General features: G+C 38.1%; 1 protein-coding gene across 1 annotated transcript in view; it reads right to left on the bottom strand.

Moving 5' to 3' along the window:
• The window catches only part of LOC148322975 (protein TANC2-like), a 48,907-nt gene extending 32,129 nt beyond the window's left edge, over positions 1 to 16,778 (bottom strand). The window contains exons 1-3 of the mRNA XM_088316530.1: positions 16,457 to 16,778; positions 2,037 to 2,114; positions 593 to 700 (exon numbers count right to left, since the gene is read on the bottom strand). Coding sequence (XP_088172656.1) covers positions 593 to 700; positions 2,037 to 2,094 — 166 coding nt within the window. The 5' untranslated portion in view covers positions 2,095 to 2,114; positions 16,457 to 16,778. The remainder of the gene's footprint in view (positions 1 to 592; positions 701 to 2,036; positions 2,115 to 16,456) is intronic.
• Positions 16,779 to 17,502: the final 724 nt, after the last annotated feature.

Raw genomic sequence — 17,502 nt, 5'->3', positions numbered from 1 at the left:
AACAGTCATAATGTCCTGAAATCAAACAGTTGCTAGACTGAATACCAATAAAGGCTTTTGTTGTTAACCAGCCTGCCTTAGCTGATTGCAACTTTCTCACAAGTTGAAAGAAATGATGAATCACGCTACTATTTAAAAGCATTTAGTTGACTACTGCTGTACTATCACATGATGGTACGAGAACGCACACGTGAGCAGCCAGATAAACCCAATATCATGAATCCATTGGCATTCTTGAAGCATTAGCAACACACACGCACGCACACCCCCACACCCACGCACACACACACGCACACTGATGCATATTATCCAAAAAGGAGGTCTTTCCCTTGGGGCTGCACATTGACAGTTTTGTTAATTTGCCTTCCTCCCACAGTCCCAAATCATGTTAGATTTGAAGACTTTAAATTCTAAGCTTCAACATGAATGTGAAGTGGTGATCTGTCAAGAGTGTACGCCGCCTCCCACCTTTAGTCATCTAGGATAGGATACAGCCCGCCTGTGGCCATGAACATGATAGGATGTATAGAAAATGGATGGCTGATAGATGACGCCCTGCTTGGCCGTTCTCTGGACAAAAAGAAAGACTTACCAGCTGTTCTTTTGGCCTGACGGATGTTAAGAGGAGAGGAAGGAAGGGAACGAGTAAATCCTTCTGTCAGTCTCATCTCTGAGCTTGAGGACTCAACGCTGCCACCGCCTGTCAAGAGAAGATGAAGATTCAAAATGCCACATACTGTTGGGATGTAAAATTCCTTGTTTTAGCATTTAACATTCAATTATTAAGTTTTGAGTGAAAGTTATTCTGCATGACATTTAATATAAAACATCAAGACCTTAAATTTAATCTTTTTCGGAAAGTGCAACATTCATAGTCTGTTTTCTTTTTACAAAACGAAAGATGCAGACAACTGCAAATGTAACTGTTTCAACTGTGTGAGTGATTACGCTATAAAAATTGCCAGTAATTGCTTTGGCACAATTCGCAGAGCCCAGGAGATGCTCTTTAAATGGCGCTTGAAGTTGCAAATTCTTTTTTTTTTTTTTAAACGTGGCATGCTGAGTGCTTCCACTATTACACACTGTCAAGAAGAAATATATTACTTCTTATTATACTTTACTTTGCTTATCAGTGTTTTTTATTGGAAGAATTTGGAGGTTTTTTTTCTTCAATCCATTTCAATATGCATCAATTATAGGCATATTTTCACTATTCATAATTCAGTCCAATTCATATGAAAACTCTAAGAACTGCCCCATCATATTAAATATTTGCATTATTCCTGTGTTTTTTATTACCCTTTTTAGGCCCATATAAGTGCAGAAAAAATGTGGCAGGTGTTCACTGGTGCCACAAAATGGATGGTCTGATCTGCCATGCAGGGTTTTGACATCTGTGCTTTAAAAGGGAAGTCAACCCCCAAATTTTCTTTACAAGAATATGTTCTATGCAGGCCCTCTAGTCGAAACATGGCATTCTGATTAATATTGTGTTGGTGGAATGGAAGTTAAGCTGTAAAATCCACCGGTTTTTAGTCTTGTCAGGGGGTGGCCATTTTGTCACTTCTGTCAACTGAAAATGACATGACAGTTTTATGAAGCTGAGTCATGATTGGTCATTAGTTGACGGTTGAGCAACTGTGATGTCATTTTCAGTTGCTAGAAGTGACAAAATGGCCACCCTCTGACATGTGACATGGTTGGCGTCCCCTTTGAAGGACAAATTTCAAACTTTAAACCCGTGGAAAAGTATTCCATTACAGTACAGTAAAGATACGTATCTTCCCCATTTTAATTGTTATAATTATATACCAACAATATAGGATCATTTTACTTCCTGATTTTACAATATTTTTTCATTGATTGGTTTGGGCAAGCTGGAGCTGTCAATCTTCACCCATATGGTCGCTTGAAAAAAAAGGGGGTTGCATAGTATAAGTTCGGCTTCTATCTTAACTGCATTTTGGTGAAAAGGGCTACAAATTCAATAAAAGACTTGTTTCACAACATTCACAATGACACATGGTGACACTGACCACCATTGTTCTTGCGGCTTTTGCTTCCCAGCAACATCTTCAGGCTGTTTCGGAACATGATTGCTCACGATGTACTTCCTGTCAAAAGATGATAAACTATTAAGGAACATTCATTTATGACGGCATTGTTTAACATTGGCCAAATAAATCGGTCATATGAATCACAGTTAAATGATCTCTCTGGGTCTCTCAATAGACATCTGTGATATGTTCAAAAGAACAACAAGAGACTGCAGATTAAGATATGAGAAGCATTGACAATCAGATCTTTACCTTGACACCCAATTGACGCCCCAAAACACAAATCTCAAAGTGCCACAGAGTAACTAGCTATTTTCCACTCATTGCAGATCTATCACAGATAAAAGAAATACGATGATGTATAATGATGCAGACACGAAAAAAAGGTTATTGCAATAAATAAGATACAAAGGGGAAAAGTTAGAGAGTTGAACTTTTCTATGGCTGACATGCTGCTTAGTTTTGATTTTCCTGACAAGTTCCTTCATATTGTTTAGAGATAGGTGATGTAGTTTCTCAGTTGGGAGCATCTAGGTTCCAATCTCAGCTCAGGCCCCCCCATGTGGCGTTGGCATGGTCTTTATTGGTCCTCTTGTGTATTCCACCCAAAAATCATAGGGGTCATATTATGCCATTCCTCCCCCAATTTCAAACGGTTCCCAGATGTCTTAATTAGTGATCTCTGATAGCCGCCCTTCAAGATACACAAAAGGATAAAGAATTACAGCACACTTAACACCCACCTGTCACATTTGCTGGGTTGAAATCACTGGATTTGGCAGTGGATTCTAAATCCTGCAAATGAGGGTATCACATCAATTTTCCATGTCACCCTCTATTGTCCTAAAGTTTCAACTGCATCCTTGCTATCAATGCACTGCTCTGTCATCTGTCCTAAACCGGCATCCATCTATTTTCATCCTTTACCAATCTGTGGTTTCATTAGCCTCCAAACATCCTAATTCCGTATATGGCCCATTTAACTACATCCAGTAAACGCACTGTTGGTTTGATGGAGTTGGGTCAACAGGGTTTTAGGGGCTTCCTTCCCAGTTGAACAGTTGTTTAGGATTGTTTTTGTTTTTAGACCCATCTGCTTATTTGTTCTTTTCATTTTGTTGAAGCTTCTGTCTCCATCTGCTGCAGCCCAGAAGTTCTTTTACAATGCTTTATGGGCCCCTGAGATTTTTTTTTGTTTGTTTCAACAACTTTCATTAACATACAGTCGTGAACTACAAATGCAAAACCTGTCATGGTCCCATCTGGACTGTTAGTTGATTATGTTGATATAATTGGTACTTTGCATTTAAGAACAAATCTGTTTTATTATGTTGATGTTGTCTAAATCTAATCTCTTCATTTGTTTTCAATCTGACAGTTTTGTTCACTGTTCTGGTTGTTCTTTGTTTCACCCTGCGAGTTGTTGTCACGTGAGAATCTGGATTTTCAGTTGTTCTGTTGAATGTGTACGTTTATTATTCGTATTTTAGTCCACCTACATAGAGATTAAACTATAACATCAAAATGAATTATAAAATTTATATGGGAATCATGAATTCAGCATGGAGCGAAATCATGGTGTTTATTCTGTTTGTAAAATAATCAAATGATACTATATTGTCTACACATTCCAGCATAATGTTCATTACATGTTCTAAAACATCATAGTCTATTTCAATTGAATTACCTTTCAACTATTTTGATACAAAAGCATACATTTAACCTAGCATGTGTTTTCTCGTGTCCACTTTTGAAACATTTTGCTAAGCTATCGTTGTTTGCTGTGACCAAATACTAGGTTTAAAACCCTTTTTTTCCCCACGGGAGACAGCATTTACATAGATGACTCAATTCTGGAAATATTGAGGATCGATGCAAAATGTGCCCGGCAACATCTGAAAAGGACCTGCCAATTTGTTTTTCCACTTAACATTTTGTGTTCGATACTTTTAATTGTAGTTATATCACATCTTTACAATTGTTTTTGAACAGTGAAATTCCTGAAAAATCTGGTTAAAAAATAAACTGCCCAATATTCAGTACACTTTGCCTCTCTGTCATTCATCATTCGCCTGAGGCCACACCACCCATCCGTCATCATCAGTCCATCACTCCATCATCCATAGTTTAACCGTGCTTCCGTCAGCGCTAAAATACAGTTCGTCTCACCCACACATGAACGTATGTGCACACAATGATGTCCGGTATCGGACAAAAATCCTCTTTTGTTGATGCTTATACCGTCGTTACGTTTTCTGTCATTGGTCATTCACCAGCAAAACTAGTGTCCGTCAGTCACGGGCTGACGGAATGACCATCTCTGCGTAATAGAACAAATGAACATGCACCGATTGATTTCTTTTTTCCTTTTTTTTTTTTTTACCATCTTGATATCCTAACACATCATCTTTCAAAGTAAAAGTTCTTAGCTCAATAATTCCTTCAAGCAGGAATTAGAACAATAATTGCAACCTGTAGAGCGTTAAAATGAAATCACTTTGCATCCCAGCTCCAAAGCCTATAAAACACCATCCACTATCTGCATGTCTAGGAATAAACATAATCCCCGTCTAAAAGCTGTCCCACAAAATCCCAATTGCAGTGACTAGTTGTCATCTTATTTCTTAGATATAACATGCAGTAGCTAGCTTATCATTGCGTGTGTGTAATGTGTGTCAGTGTGCTAATCCTCAATGACAAGCAGGCATGAAAAGATAGGCCTGAGTCTGAAATCCAAAGCTGCATCCACCCACACATATATATGCATAATAATAAAAAGACAGATTGCAGAACAGCAGCACATAAATTAATATGCCAGCATGGGAAAGGAAATGCTTGCTAAATGCATTGAAGGTAAATTACAAAGTGGTTGGATAATAGCGCAAGACACTATTGAATCTGGCTGAATGTGACATTTGTACAACATAATGACCAAATCCGACACACTTGTTCTTTGGGAATTTCTTAGCATAGGTCAAGGTTATCAATAGTTTGGGTTTTTTGCAACATTAAGAATGCTTTTTCCCCCCCATTTATTTCATTTTGACTTTCTCATTGATCCGTTATCCTCAGTTTTGTTTTTGTAATTCAATAAATTCCAATTAGTGTTTTTAAGCAGGTTTGTTTGTTTTTAATTAGTGTTCATTTTGTTCAAAATGCTTCGGTTTAGTTTAGTTTCCATCAGTTTTAGTATTAGTTTTTTTTTTACATATATATATATATATATACATATATATACATACATACATACATATACATATATACATATATATATATATATATGTATATATATATATATATACACATATATATATATATATATATATATATATATATATATATATATATATATATATATATATATATATATATACTGTGGTTTGAGTTCATTTTTACATTATTTCACAAGCAAAAATGTTTAGATTTTTTGAAGGAGCCAGAACTTTTTTCTTCAAGGTACCACTGCATTACTTCGTTTAGCAGTTTTTTGAGCTACTGGCCAGAGGTACTACAGAGCCTCCTGGGTCTGTACCATGAGCACTGACTTGCACATTCATCTAGATAAAAAACAAGCATCTCTTGCATCCCCCTCCGGCCATGTCCTATTGGAGCTCTGGTAGCTAACAAGAGATGCGGGAAAAACAGAAACTGATTTCATGTCTTATCCCTGAGTCACTCATGGCAGTCTGTGGCAAGCAAACATGACTCAAACATGAATGGCGTCAAGCTCATTCATGTGAATCACACATGCTCACGCACGCGCACACCCACGCACACACACACGCCCACGCACCCCCCCCCACACACACACACACACACAGACTCACCATCTGCCGTCAGTTACTGCTCTCTGTGACCTCCCATATTCTTGTTAGCAATAGAAAGGGTAGGCTCGGCAGGATTTGGCTGACTCCCCCACACACTGTTTTGACTCTACATGCTAATGACGACGCAAAAAAACAAGCAAAAAAAAAAAAAACAACTTGAAAATATGCCATGGTATTTTTTCGGCTTTATTGGTGTTACAAAGGCTTAATATAATGACTTTTCAACACATCTGTAAAGAGGAGGAAATGGCTCAATGTGTGAACAATCACTTCTATCATTTCCCTTTATTGATTAAAATTTGGGACAGTATGTAACAAAAATATTAGGCCGCCATTTGATGTCGGTATTTAAGTAATACTGGAATCATTATTAACTATAATGCAGAATAAATGTTTATTAGTCCTGTTTATTTGTTAGCAGGCTACTTCCTGGTTCATGGAGGATATTGGACAGATGGGCAGGGCCATTATGGTTGTGGCGAGTGGATGGTTCCATTAATGCCAAAGTGACTGAATGGTGAAAGTAAGATTTTCTATTCACATCTCACCAATTCTCACCATCAATGAATATGTTGTACCTTGTCCCAGGTGAGGTTCAAAGAAATCAGATTTTTTTTTTTTTTAACATCATCCGCCAACTGCATCAGTCCTCCTACAATGCATATCAAAAAGCTGCTGTCAAAAATAACACAGCTAGGCTTGCTCCAAGACTTTTTATACATTATAAAATGATCGAAGATATTTAGGGCGGATTGATTTTGAAAAATAACGAAATTGCAAATTTTCCCCTCAGTATTTCAATAGTAATTTTAAAGGTGATTGTTTTTTCAAGGTCCTCGTGCCATGTATTGTAACAAAAGCAATTAAATTAATCTGTATTACAATAAAAAAAAAATCTCAGACGGTCTTATACAATATGTTACGGTAAAATAAAGGCAAATGAACCATGAGTTAATATGAAAGAATTTTTCTATACTTCAATTGGAGTTGTTAACTAAATTCTTGACTGGCAGTCTTTTAAGCGAACACTATGACAATTTCCCCAAATAAATAAAACTAATAATTGTTCAAGCCTAAATATATAATGCCCTCGTATATACTAGCTGGTAATACGGTCTTGCATTGTGTAAATTTATTTAAAAAAGGTCCCTCTTGCTTTGACAGCACAGATGGATGACCCAATTACTATGGAACAATGACTTTATGCGACCGTCTGACATAAGCCGCAAATGTAATTACATGCAAATAATCACAACACCTACTAAAATGTATTTAGCATTTTAATAATAAAAGCATAGAAATTCAAAAAATATATAAAAATAAATAAACAAAACGAAAATTAAAAACAATAATGTGACCATGTTATCTATGAACGATATGCTAGCCGCATGTAACAAATACATTTTTACACTTGAATATTCTTTTCATTTGCGCACAGGTCATTTGTTTTTATTTTAAGAGGCTATATGGGCATACCATCTCTCACAACTACTGCTGAAATGTAATCAACAACACTAGGGACAGTTCGCAAGGGGTTCACCCACATTCAAGCAATCACAACAGGAAACACAGAACGGAAAATACCAGTAGCAACAGGAGAGTGCGTGGACCCTTTTAGCAGAGTTAAGTTGTACCTATTGTCATAACTGCAAAACTGACTGACAAATTATGTTCAAGTAATTGTAGAAATGTTCAAATAAGAGCACGACTGCTGCAAAATAAACCACAGCACCTGAAAAGTATCCCAACACCTCTCTCAAATTGGGGAAATAATGCAGCAAGTTCCAGTGCGTTCATTAAGAAGATTCCATCATGTTGTACCAAAGTTATTTGGGCAAGCAACACATTTCAATTAAAACCCACAACGAGAGTCTTATCTCTCTCCTAACTTGAGTACTAATTTTCTGCAAACACTCATGACTGCCTCACTCTGCCCACCCACGTACAATTGAGGGACTTTGTGTTTTCACATATGTAAAATTCAATATGCATGTGCTCACATTTACCATTTGCTCAAAATGTGTGTATATATTTTTCACTGTTACACGCTTGGAAATAGGAAACTTAAGCCCCATGTGGCAAAAAGCTCAAGGTAAACTGAGTTGAGCCGTTCCATCTGACTGGAGAATGAGCACCACCTACTGCTTATTGTGTACTAAATGTGTGAGATATTCACATCCTTTTGGAAAGCTAAAGTAGTTAGTCTCAAAATCTGATATTGACACACTGTACAATGTGCATAAATGTTCGACACTTCCACCACAATTACTTGGCCAATTTGTGACAAGCCATTGTGTATTTGTTTTCAGTAAATGTTCAGTCTCAGGGATTTTCAGCAGTAAACATAAGTAAATAATCCACAAAGGTTGTACAAGTTTGAAATTGACTCAAAGGTTTGTAATAAATTACCCCTCTTCATTTGAACAGTCAAGAGGTTTAAACATACTCATGTGGTGTCCCGCAAGATGTCAGCAAAACGCCACACGAATTGTGAGACAGCAGCTCAGTAAGCTTTTTTTTTTTTTTTTCCAATCAGGTGACCTGTTCAGGGTGTACCCCGCCTTTTGCCCAAAGACAGCTGGGATAGGCTCAAGCACGCCCACGACGCTAGTGAGGATAAGCAGTTCACAAGATGGAGGGACTTGAGCGTCTTTCTGCTGCTATACAAATATCTCAGTACTGTTGGCTGATGTAACATAGTCTATATTAACATATTACTATTTCTTTCAAATTCACCCCACAGGGCCAGCTGGCCCATGCCAACAAATAACATCAGCAATTTTAGAACATTTGGTCCATCTGAAAAACACTCACAAAGCACATATATGACGAGCTGAACACATTGAAACAGTAGTGGTATTCTTAAAACTTTTTACATCTCTTACTACCAAAAAATACCTGCCTCTCTAAGTATCACAGACATTAAAATTCTAAAAAAAAAAAGAGGGGGGGGGGGTATGTGTTTCTCATAATTCATTCATATGATTTAATATTGATGTACGGAAGTCAAGGCACTGTAACATTATGCAATTTTCCAAGGTGGGCCATTGTCTGGTCTCTTACACCTAATCAGTCAATCAAGTTTATTTTTGATTGGAACTACAATATTACGCAATAGTGGACTTTGATTCATCATGTTTTTGTAAATCAATAATTAAATACAAAAAAATAATTGAAAGTTTAATTAGTTGAAATAAGCCGATGCTAAGGGTGCTGTTGAGTCTACGGGACGCCAAACATCATGTGAAAAATCACATTCAACATAATTTGGTCAAACACATTGAAATTAGTACGCCCTAGTTGCAGTATATTTCTAAATTCATGATGGTGGAAGTTGCACTCAAAATGGTATGTGAAAATAAAAGGATTGCATGGTTGAGTAACAAAATGCCATTTATAAAACTGCATAAAAAATGTGAAACATGTTTTTGATAAGAAAAATAACACTCGATATAGTCTTGTACTTTAGTGTAAAATCTACAGCAACAGCATAATGTAAAGATATAAACAGTTGTGTGCGTCATAATTTCATGCATTTATTACACGGTTTATTCAGGTGTGCGCACCTTGGCCAGTAGTCAGCAGTCTAATGCATACTGTATACAAACGAGGAAGCTCAGAGAAGGAAGTCAAAGTTTCGGTCCACAGGTGCCGACCAATAGTAATTCACTTCTACGACAATTTATCTACATTTGCATATTTTCAAGATTCTGTAAAGAACATTTCAACGAGACTAAGCATGAGGAATTACTGTGTGAATGTGCGTGGCAGCTCCTTGATGTATCCTGACGTATCAGTTGCTATGCAGTTCCTAATGTCTTTTTATGCTTTGTTTCTTTATTATGTTATATAGGCCTGATGTCTTACAGTATTTAAGATCAAGTTACTCAGTGACACATTGTCAATACGTCAAGCTTTCTTTGACTGAACATGTCAGCTTTCTTCCATGTCTTCTGAATCCGGCCGGCCCTGTCCTCCGTTGTTACTTTGTATTTTTGTAGATAAAGACTTTTACTTTCCTGCTTCCGAGTCCAAATTCCTCACGTGACATAGCGGTTCCTAAACATTTTAATGCCACTGGACATTATCATGTGGAGACAATGTTTTCCAAAAACGACAAATAAAAAATTCTTTAAAATATCACTCAGCAGTTGCTGTAAAGTGTCATGACGAATGTTATTCGAGGATGAAGATTTTTTTTTTCGAAGCACCAAGTCATTTTTTGGACATAGGAATTTGGCGATGAAGCTTCACGTTGTGCCACTGCCGTTGTTCATACCACTGATATGAATCTATTAATACTTGTGACTATCGAGGTTAGCCTTAAATCGATAGCCAAACTCATCTGGCAGCTTCCACTGCACGTTTTACTAATTTTCACCATTCATAAACTATTATGCGACCCAGGATTTTTGAAAATATCTGAAACAATCAGTGTTATGAGCGTAATGAAATAGCATTGAGTGATTTCCCTAATAAAATACGGACACTGCGTCACAGTTGACAGGTCTGCACGTCACTGGGTCAAGGTAACGCCGTAAAACTATTTATGAATACATATTAATTTTGCAATTCAACCAATACTCTGCATGAAATATTATTCATATACTAAAACCAAGAAAAACAGCACTAACTGTACACGGCACATATGCACATTCTGCAAGTGGGTTGAAATTTTTCTTCTCAAGTGCGAACACTAATTTACCAGAGGCCAAATTGCTGAGCACATTGAAATGGTCAGTACGCTACTGAGAGAAAAAGTCCGAGTAATTCCCATTAAAAATATATTTTAAAAAAGAACAAAAACAAAGAGATCAGGGATAAGTGTTGTGTATTTTTAACTCTTTTGTCATGCAAGTTTGAATAATGTATTCTGAATCCCCCAGATTACCAGTCGAAATTATGCTCATGAGTTGGGTCTCAAAAATGAAACAAGGATGTATTGCTAAAAAAAAAAAAATTCACAAATCCGAACGATACAAAAACGTATCATAAGGTTCACATGCTAAGGATATGAAATTATTAGTTACAACAGTTGTATTAAATATCTTAATTTGAGGCATACAGAAAATTTTACTTATTTTTAAATTGTTACATGGTTTATGCATCACGGAAATGAAATTACCGACACTCCTGAGCCAAAATCTGCTAAATTGTTGGCTATAATGAGAAGCCTCAGGCACTGAGGAGTGATTAAAGATAAGAAGTTGGAGTGCAAAATTGTTATCCGTAGTACTTGGCAAATAAACTATTTTAATAATTTGCATGGATGAGATTAAATAAAAATCTTACACTGGCCTCTTGCCAGAGATATTCAGAATAAGATTCTCACAAGGATCAATCTTTGATGACACTAATAAAACGTCCATTGGATTCAAGAAGAAGCCTTTAGGTTTGGTAGTACTGTTATCTAATAGGTTGTTGGATACCTGCAAATGTGCTTAAATTCCTCATGGCTGTCACTATGGCAACTGTCTGACAACTGGACTGTTTAGGGCAGTAAACATGTTGAAGGACGTCTTAAAAATGCACAGCACACACAAGCGTGTCATGGGACCTTAGCCCCAACAAAATGGAAAGCTGTAAAGATCATCAAGGACGAAAGTCAAGCAACCTGCACTCTACTCTCTCTTTCCATCTGGAAAACCATACCTGAGCACTAAATCATACGCCGCCTATTACTACTACATCACCGTTCCTACTAATGATCAGACTTTGCTTACAACACTATGTTGTACTTTCATTAATATCAAAGTATTACTGCAAATGAAAAACAAAACACAACTGATTCAATGTGGGTCTGCAATAACCAAACAGAATAAATCTAAATAAAATCATCATGAAATTACAAAGGCCTAGGCACTTCAAGAGCAGTACCTTGTCACTTTAATTAGCACATGCTAGTAATCTAATTAACTAATGACTGTCATGGTGGGAGGGATTTTAATCAGAGTCACATTAAAACCAGACTACAGACTACAAGGTTAGTCAGATTAGCGCGGGATTACATCCATCTGCACCGCCACTGTTGAGGAACAGAAGTCAGTGGGGGATGGAGGGGACAAAATATGTCAAAGAACAACATCTCTGAGTCCAAATTGTGGTGGAAGGGTTTACAATAGAACACTTGCATGGATATCCTTCCTGTAAAGATGGAAGAATAATCGATTGTTAGTCATAACGTGATGAGTGCATCATTTCTGAATGGGCTAATGAATTTTAGTCATCTTTTCTTTCCAATGAGAAAGACAAAAGAGAGCCTGCTGATTGAGAATTTTCCTGTGAATAAGAAGTCTGCTTGCAGTTTTATATACATGTTTGGCAAAATAACAAAAAGCATGCATTTTTTTTTGTATTAATGCTTTATTGTCCACCTTCATCTTCTGAAGACAATGCCAAGTCATGGATGCCCATCTGGTGCATGTTTAGAAGCACATTCAAGTAATTGTTTTTAGCTTCTTATTATTAATTTTTCTTTACTTCATACAGTCGGCTAGCAGGCTGTTGTCTCATGCATTTCCGCCGTGTCCGATCGGGTGAATAAACGATTCCCGATTAGATAATAAGCCATGCGTATGCCTTTTGGATGGAATTTTGGCAGGCTGACGTATATGCTCGTCTAAAAAACAATGTATAATTTTTGTTTTGGCAGTCTCTCCATCTGGCCTGTTATCAAATAGCCCACAGACCAGTAGCAGACTGCGGACCAGTGGTTGGGGACCAGCGGCATAGACCAATGCGGCCACATGTAACCCATACCGAATGTCTCGAATGGAACGGTGTGCACATCAACAGTCAACATGCAAGTCCAAAGCGGCCGCCATATGCACAATCCGGAAACTTTAGAGGCTTGAAAGAGGGGGACTTTCAACAACAATGTCTAATAAAGTGCCTGCGCTGGAGGGTAAGATTTAACTTGCACAAATTGAAAAAAAAATTGCGTATGCAACCATTTTGGTGCCAGTCTCCAGCCTTGACACACTATATAGTACAGTAGATGCTTTTTTTGCACACAGACACTCGTGTGTATTGAGACAAAACGTGAAGGTGTGCACAGCTTCTCCTCTTAGTCTCTTCGTCCCACATTCTAAAGACATATATGACAGATTAAATGGAAGACTCTTCTTTGGGGGACGGTGCCCTGCTTGTTTTGCATTTCTCCCTGCTGCAACACACCTGATTCAAATGATCAGATAATCAGCAAGATCTGCAGAAGCTGGTGACAATCCTGATCATTTGAATCAAGTGTGTTGCATCAGGGAGAGATGGAAAACAGGCAGGACACCGGCCCCTTGACTAACAGGTTTGAAGACCTCTGATCTATATGATTGTTTGTTCCCAGTTAAAGTTTCTTGCCAAACTAAACATTAAACAAAGGGAATTATGTGTCAACCACTTTTTTTCTTAAAGCGGTCAACTTAGTTTAAGGCTAAAACATACTGCAAAACACAATTGAAATGCTAAGGATTCGCATCAATAGTGGGTTTAGATGCAATGGATATTTGAACACAAATGCTCAGGAACCAAATTTGCACAACAAAAAAATGGGCATATATCTTTTATTCTCAAAAAAAATATATACTAGATTGGAGCAATTTGCAGACAAATCGTACTTAAGAAGAGGAAGTCGGACACACCTCAAAGAGCAGCACATTGAATTGGATTTTAGGATTAAATTATGATGCACAAACTCTTTAATGCTATTCAATTACCTTATTATCCATACATCCATCATCTGTACCGCTTCTCCTCTCTAGGGTCGCGGGGGGTGCTGGAGCCTATCCCAGCTATCTTCGGGCAGTAGGCGGGGGACACCCTGAACTGGTCGCCTGCCAATCGCAGGGCACACAGAGACAAACAACCATCCGCGCTCACACTCATACCTTGGGGCAATTTAGAGGGTTCAATCGGCCTGCCATGCATGTTTTCGGAATGTGGGAGGAAACCGGAGTACCCGGAGGAAACCCACGCAAGCACGGGGAGAACATGCAAACTCCACACAGGATGGCCGGAGCCGGGATCGAACCCACGCCCGATGCTGTCTCTCACTGTGAGGCCATCGTGCTAACCAGTCGCCCTACCTTATTATAATACTCTAATTTTAGAAAGTATAATAATATAGAGTGCTATTTTTTCTTATTTAAAAAAAAACAACAACAACAAAAAAAACAAATAGAGGGCAGGTGAACCACTATACCGGGGATCTTCAATTCTGTTCCTCTGGGTCCCCTGTCCTGTCAGTTTTCCATCTCTCCCTGCTGCAACACATCTTATTCAACCGATGTGATATTCAGCAAGTTCTGCATAACTTGCATCACGATCCTGATCATTCGAATCAGGTGTGTTGCAGCACGCAGAAAGATAGAAAACAGACAGGACAGCAGACCTTGAGGAACAGGATTGAAGACCCCTGCACTACATCCTAACTGACCCAGAGTATATTCATCACCACTAATTGAAAATACAAAAAAAGAATATATTTCTTTTGGCTTTGTGCAAAGATAAGAAACATTTGTTATACAAATTATAAGAATACTATATATCAAGGATGGGCAACTGGTGGCCAACGGGCCTCAAATATGCAAATCCGCGGGAGCCAAATGCATATATGCAGGAGTTGACTTGTTTTAAGTTGCAATATCACAAATCACTTCTACATGGCAGACATGTCTTAGTTGCACTTACAGTGGCTCTTATACTGATCACTACAATGTGAGTAGGCGGCAAAAAAACATGTCCAAAGTTCAAATTCCTACAATCTATCTTGGCTATCAAATCGTCATAATTCTTTAATGTCATCATATCACATAGAACACTTCCGTCATATCTTTGTTTTTGTTGACTATAGTTTGATAAGACTAAATTTTGTTTCCTTTTGTTCACCTCATTGAGCTTGTTAGGTTTTTTTTCCCACGTGTTCTCGTCAGCCATCTTTTTTGTCTACCAACAAGCTCCCTTCAGCCACTCGTGTCTTGTCCAGGTGAACTTTGTTGTCCCGTCAGTTTGCTTGTACAGGGGAACCTCGATTTAACTAACCCATTTGTAAAGGATTTTGGATTCAACAGACAAAAAAATTGTGTCTACTGCACGCTAAACACGGCTTTGCAGAGCAGTTGTCAAAGACAGTTCCATAATTGACTGCTGTTATTTTCTGGCACTGACGTCCAATTTACAGGCTGGGACACACATTTCCGGTTATGCCGCTGTTGTCCCAGATATACTGTAAAACCTGGATCCAACTAACAGACGTGCCTATGTGGTGGCCATGTTGGCAGGGCCGAGATTCCCATTAAGGCATAGATGAATATATTGTTCACTATGAAGTCCCCTTTTAAATTTTTATAGGTTCATTTATAGTGTAAAGTAACACTAGTCATGTTACAATATGTTTTCCTTTGTTGTAAATTCAGATTATTCCCTGTGTTTCTTTGTTGCTTTGAACTATACTTTTTAAGACTTTGTTAATTTAGTCCAGTGAATTCCCAACACCATGTTTGCTTTTTTTTTTTAATTCTTTTGAAAATAAACATTTTTAGATTTTTTTAAAGTACTTCTGCTCATCAGTCTTGCCTTTATGGTTCCCTGCACTTGGGTCCATCTTTTGCCACTCAACCGTGCAAACCCAATGATTTGGGAAAACTTCACTAGACATCAGTCAGCATTAAAGAAATGGTTATTTTGCTTTACAATGGATTTTTGTGTAGTTTTGATAACTACTATTTTCTAAAGAAATGGATGGCAGAACCCACCAGGTTCCGGTATTTTTTGCCAGCATCTATGTTTGCGAGTCACGCTGTAGATTGTTGAATGGACAGTTGATAACGAAGGACGAGTGGGTGGATGATGTGGGTTTGTACGGATGGATAGAACAATTGATGATGAATGGATGGTTGGTGAGGGATATTAGACAAATGTCCAGATGGACATATAGTACAAAACTATTGATGTATGGACTGCTAGATAGAGAACCTAAACAAACATGCAGCGCCATCAATCCATCCATTATTGTGCTAAAGATGAAAGAAGGGGGTGAATTATGTTGTAATGTGTCCGCTAATCCCGTCATTTCTTCACAAAGGATTTGTTTCCTATCAAAACAACTGGTAACCCACCAGCTATTTCCAATGAGAAAAGTTAAATCCTTAGTGCTCTCTCTCACAAATACACAATTAGGAACCATTTCCAAACCATGCATTTGGAAATTACTATTGTCATTAATTATAATGTCTGTCTATCCAAAAAGGATGTGCTGGTTTTCATTCACAAGTGACAAACTGTGTCAAGTTAACTGTGACATAGATATTAAAACACCAAATTAATTCAGTATTAACGGTGGATAATGTATTCATGTATTTTCTTTTTTTGAGATATAAAATATAAAACAATACCATGATAATAATAGCAACATTAATGACTTGAAGGAAAGCATATCCATTGTGGTATTGTTTTTTTTTTAAATGGCACTCCTGTACTGTACTGGGGAAAGGATGTGAGACAATTCAACGCACTCACGCACGCACCCGCGCACGCACACACACATACACGATTAGAAAAATAAGACAATAAACCTACCGCGATTGAGTCACCTGCGTATTTGTCTTCAACTGAACGGAGGTACAAATGGCGACATTAATGGCAGATAATAGGTCGGTCACGGTCGGGGCGATATCAAGCCCTCGATGTGTGCTCTCTTCCTGTAAATAAACCAGCAGAAGCCCGTGTAGTCGTTGTGCCGGAGCAAGACTCCCACGGCCCGGTCATGGCCGGGTGTTTTCATGTCCTTGTCAATAAAGGAGTGGCGATAGTACGAGCCTGAACGTCTCCCTACCGGCAAAGGCTACAGCTTGACGTCTGGGAAGCCTCTCTGGCACTGGTCTTCTCCAGTCTCAGGCAGGGTGATGAATTATTCATGAGAGGGGTGTGGCCAATACGCTCAGCGCGCGTGCGTGAGCCCTCACGCGCATCTGCTCACGATACGCTACTCCGGAGTTCCCACAGCAACAAATTCGGTGGTCTTTAACGGCAGCTGTCAGGGGACCCCTTGTGGTTAAAGTCGAGCATAGCGACGGAATCGTTTCAGTAAAGGAAATCTGAATGGAAGTAGAAACGCGTAGTATAAAAAAAAAAAAGCAAATGAACTGAGTGTGTCCTTATTCCTCCAGAGTGCTGTCAGAAAAATATGATTTGGGGCTCCTCTATAATTTGATCATACACCTTCTCTAAACTAACTGTTATCTTCCACAACTATGCTTTCTCATAAATTTGCATTATCGGACTTTTAATCTGAAAAGCAGTAGCACGACATCACAGGACTACAAAGTAACAAAAATGAACCACTACAGTAATTGTGCCCACACTTTTTCGGCATGCAAGCTACTTAACAAAACTCCAAATGATCGATCTACTTTATTTGAAATACAAACTTTTCTGACTTTTTTCACTCATAAATTATAAACACACATTTCTCTCTCTCTCTCTCTCTCTCTCTTCTCTGGAGAGGTACGAGTAATCCGCCTGATACAACCAATTTATTAATTCAGGAGGTAGCATGGCCATCACCTAACCTGAAGGTTGTGGGTTTGTTCCACAACTATTGAGTGAGATTTTTAAACAAACCA

This window comes from Idiotropiscis lumnitzeri, chromosome 15, assembly GCF_059441095.1.
Source record: "Idiotropiscis lumnitzeri isolate Australia: NSW breed Sydney's pygmy pipehorse chromosome 15, RoL_Ilum_1.0, whole genome shotgun sequence".
Lineage (NCBI taxonomy): Eukaryota > Metazoa > Chordata > Actinopteri > Syngnathiformes > Syngnathidae > Idiotropiscis > Idiotropiscis lumnitzeri.
The sequence above is the reverse complement of the archived record's forward strand: the minus strand, read 5'-3'. Positions and strand labels throughout refer to the sequence as shown.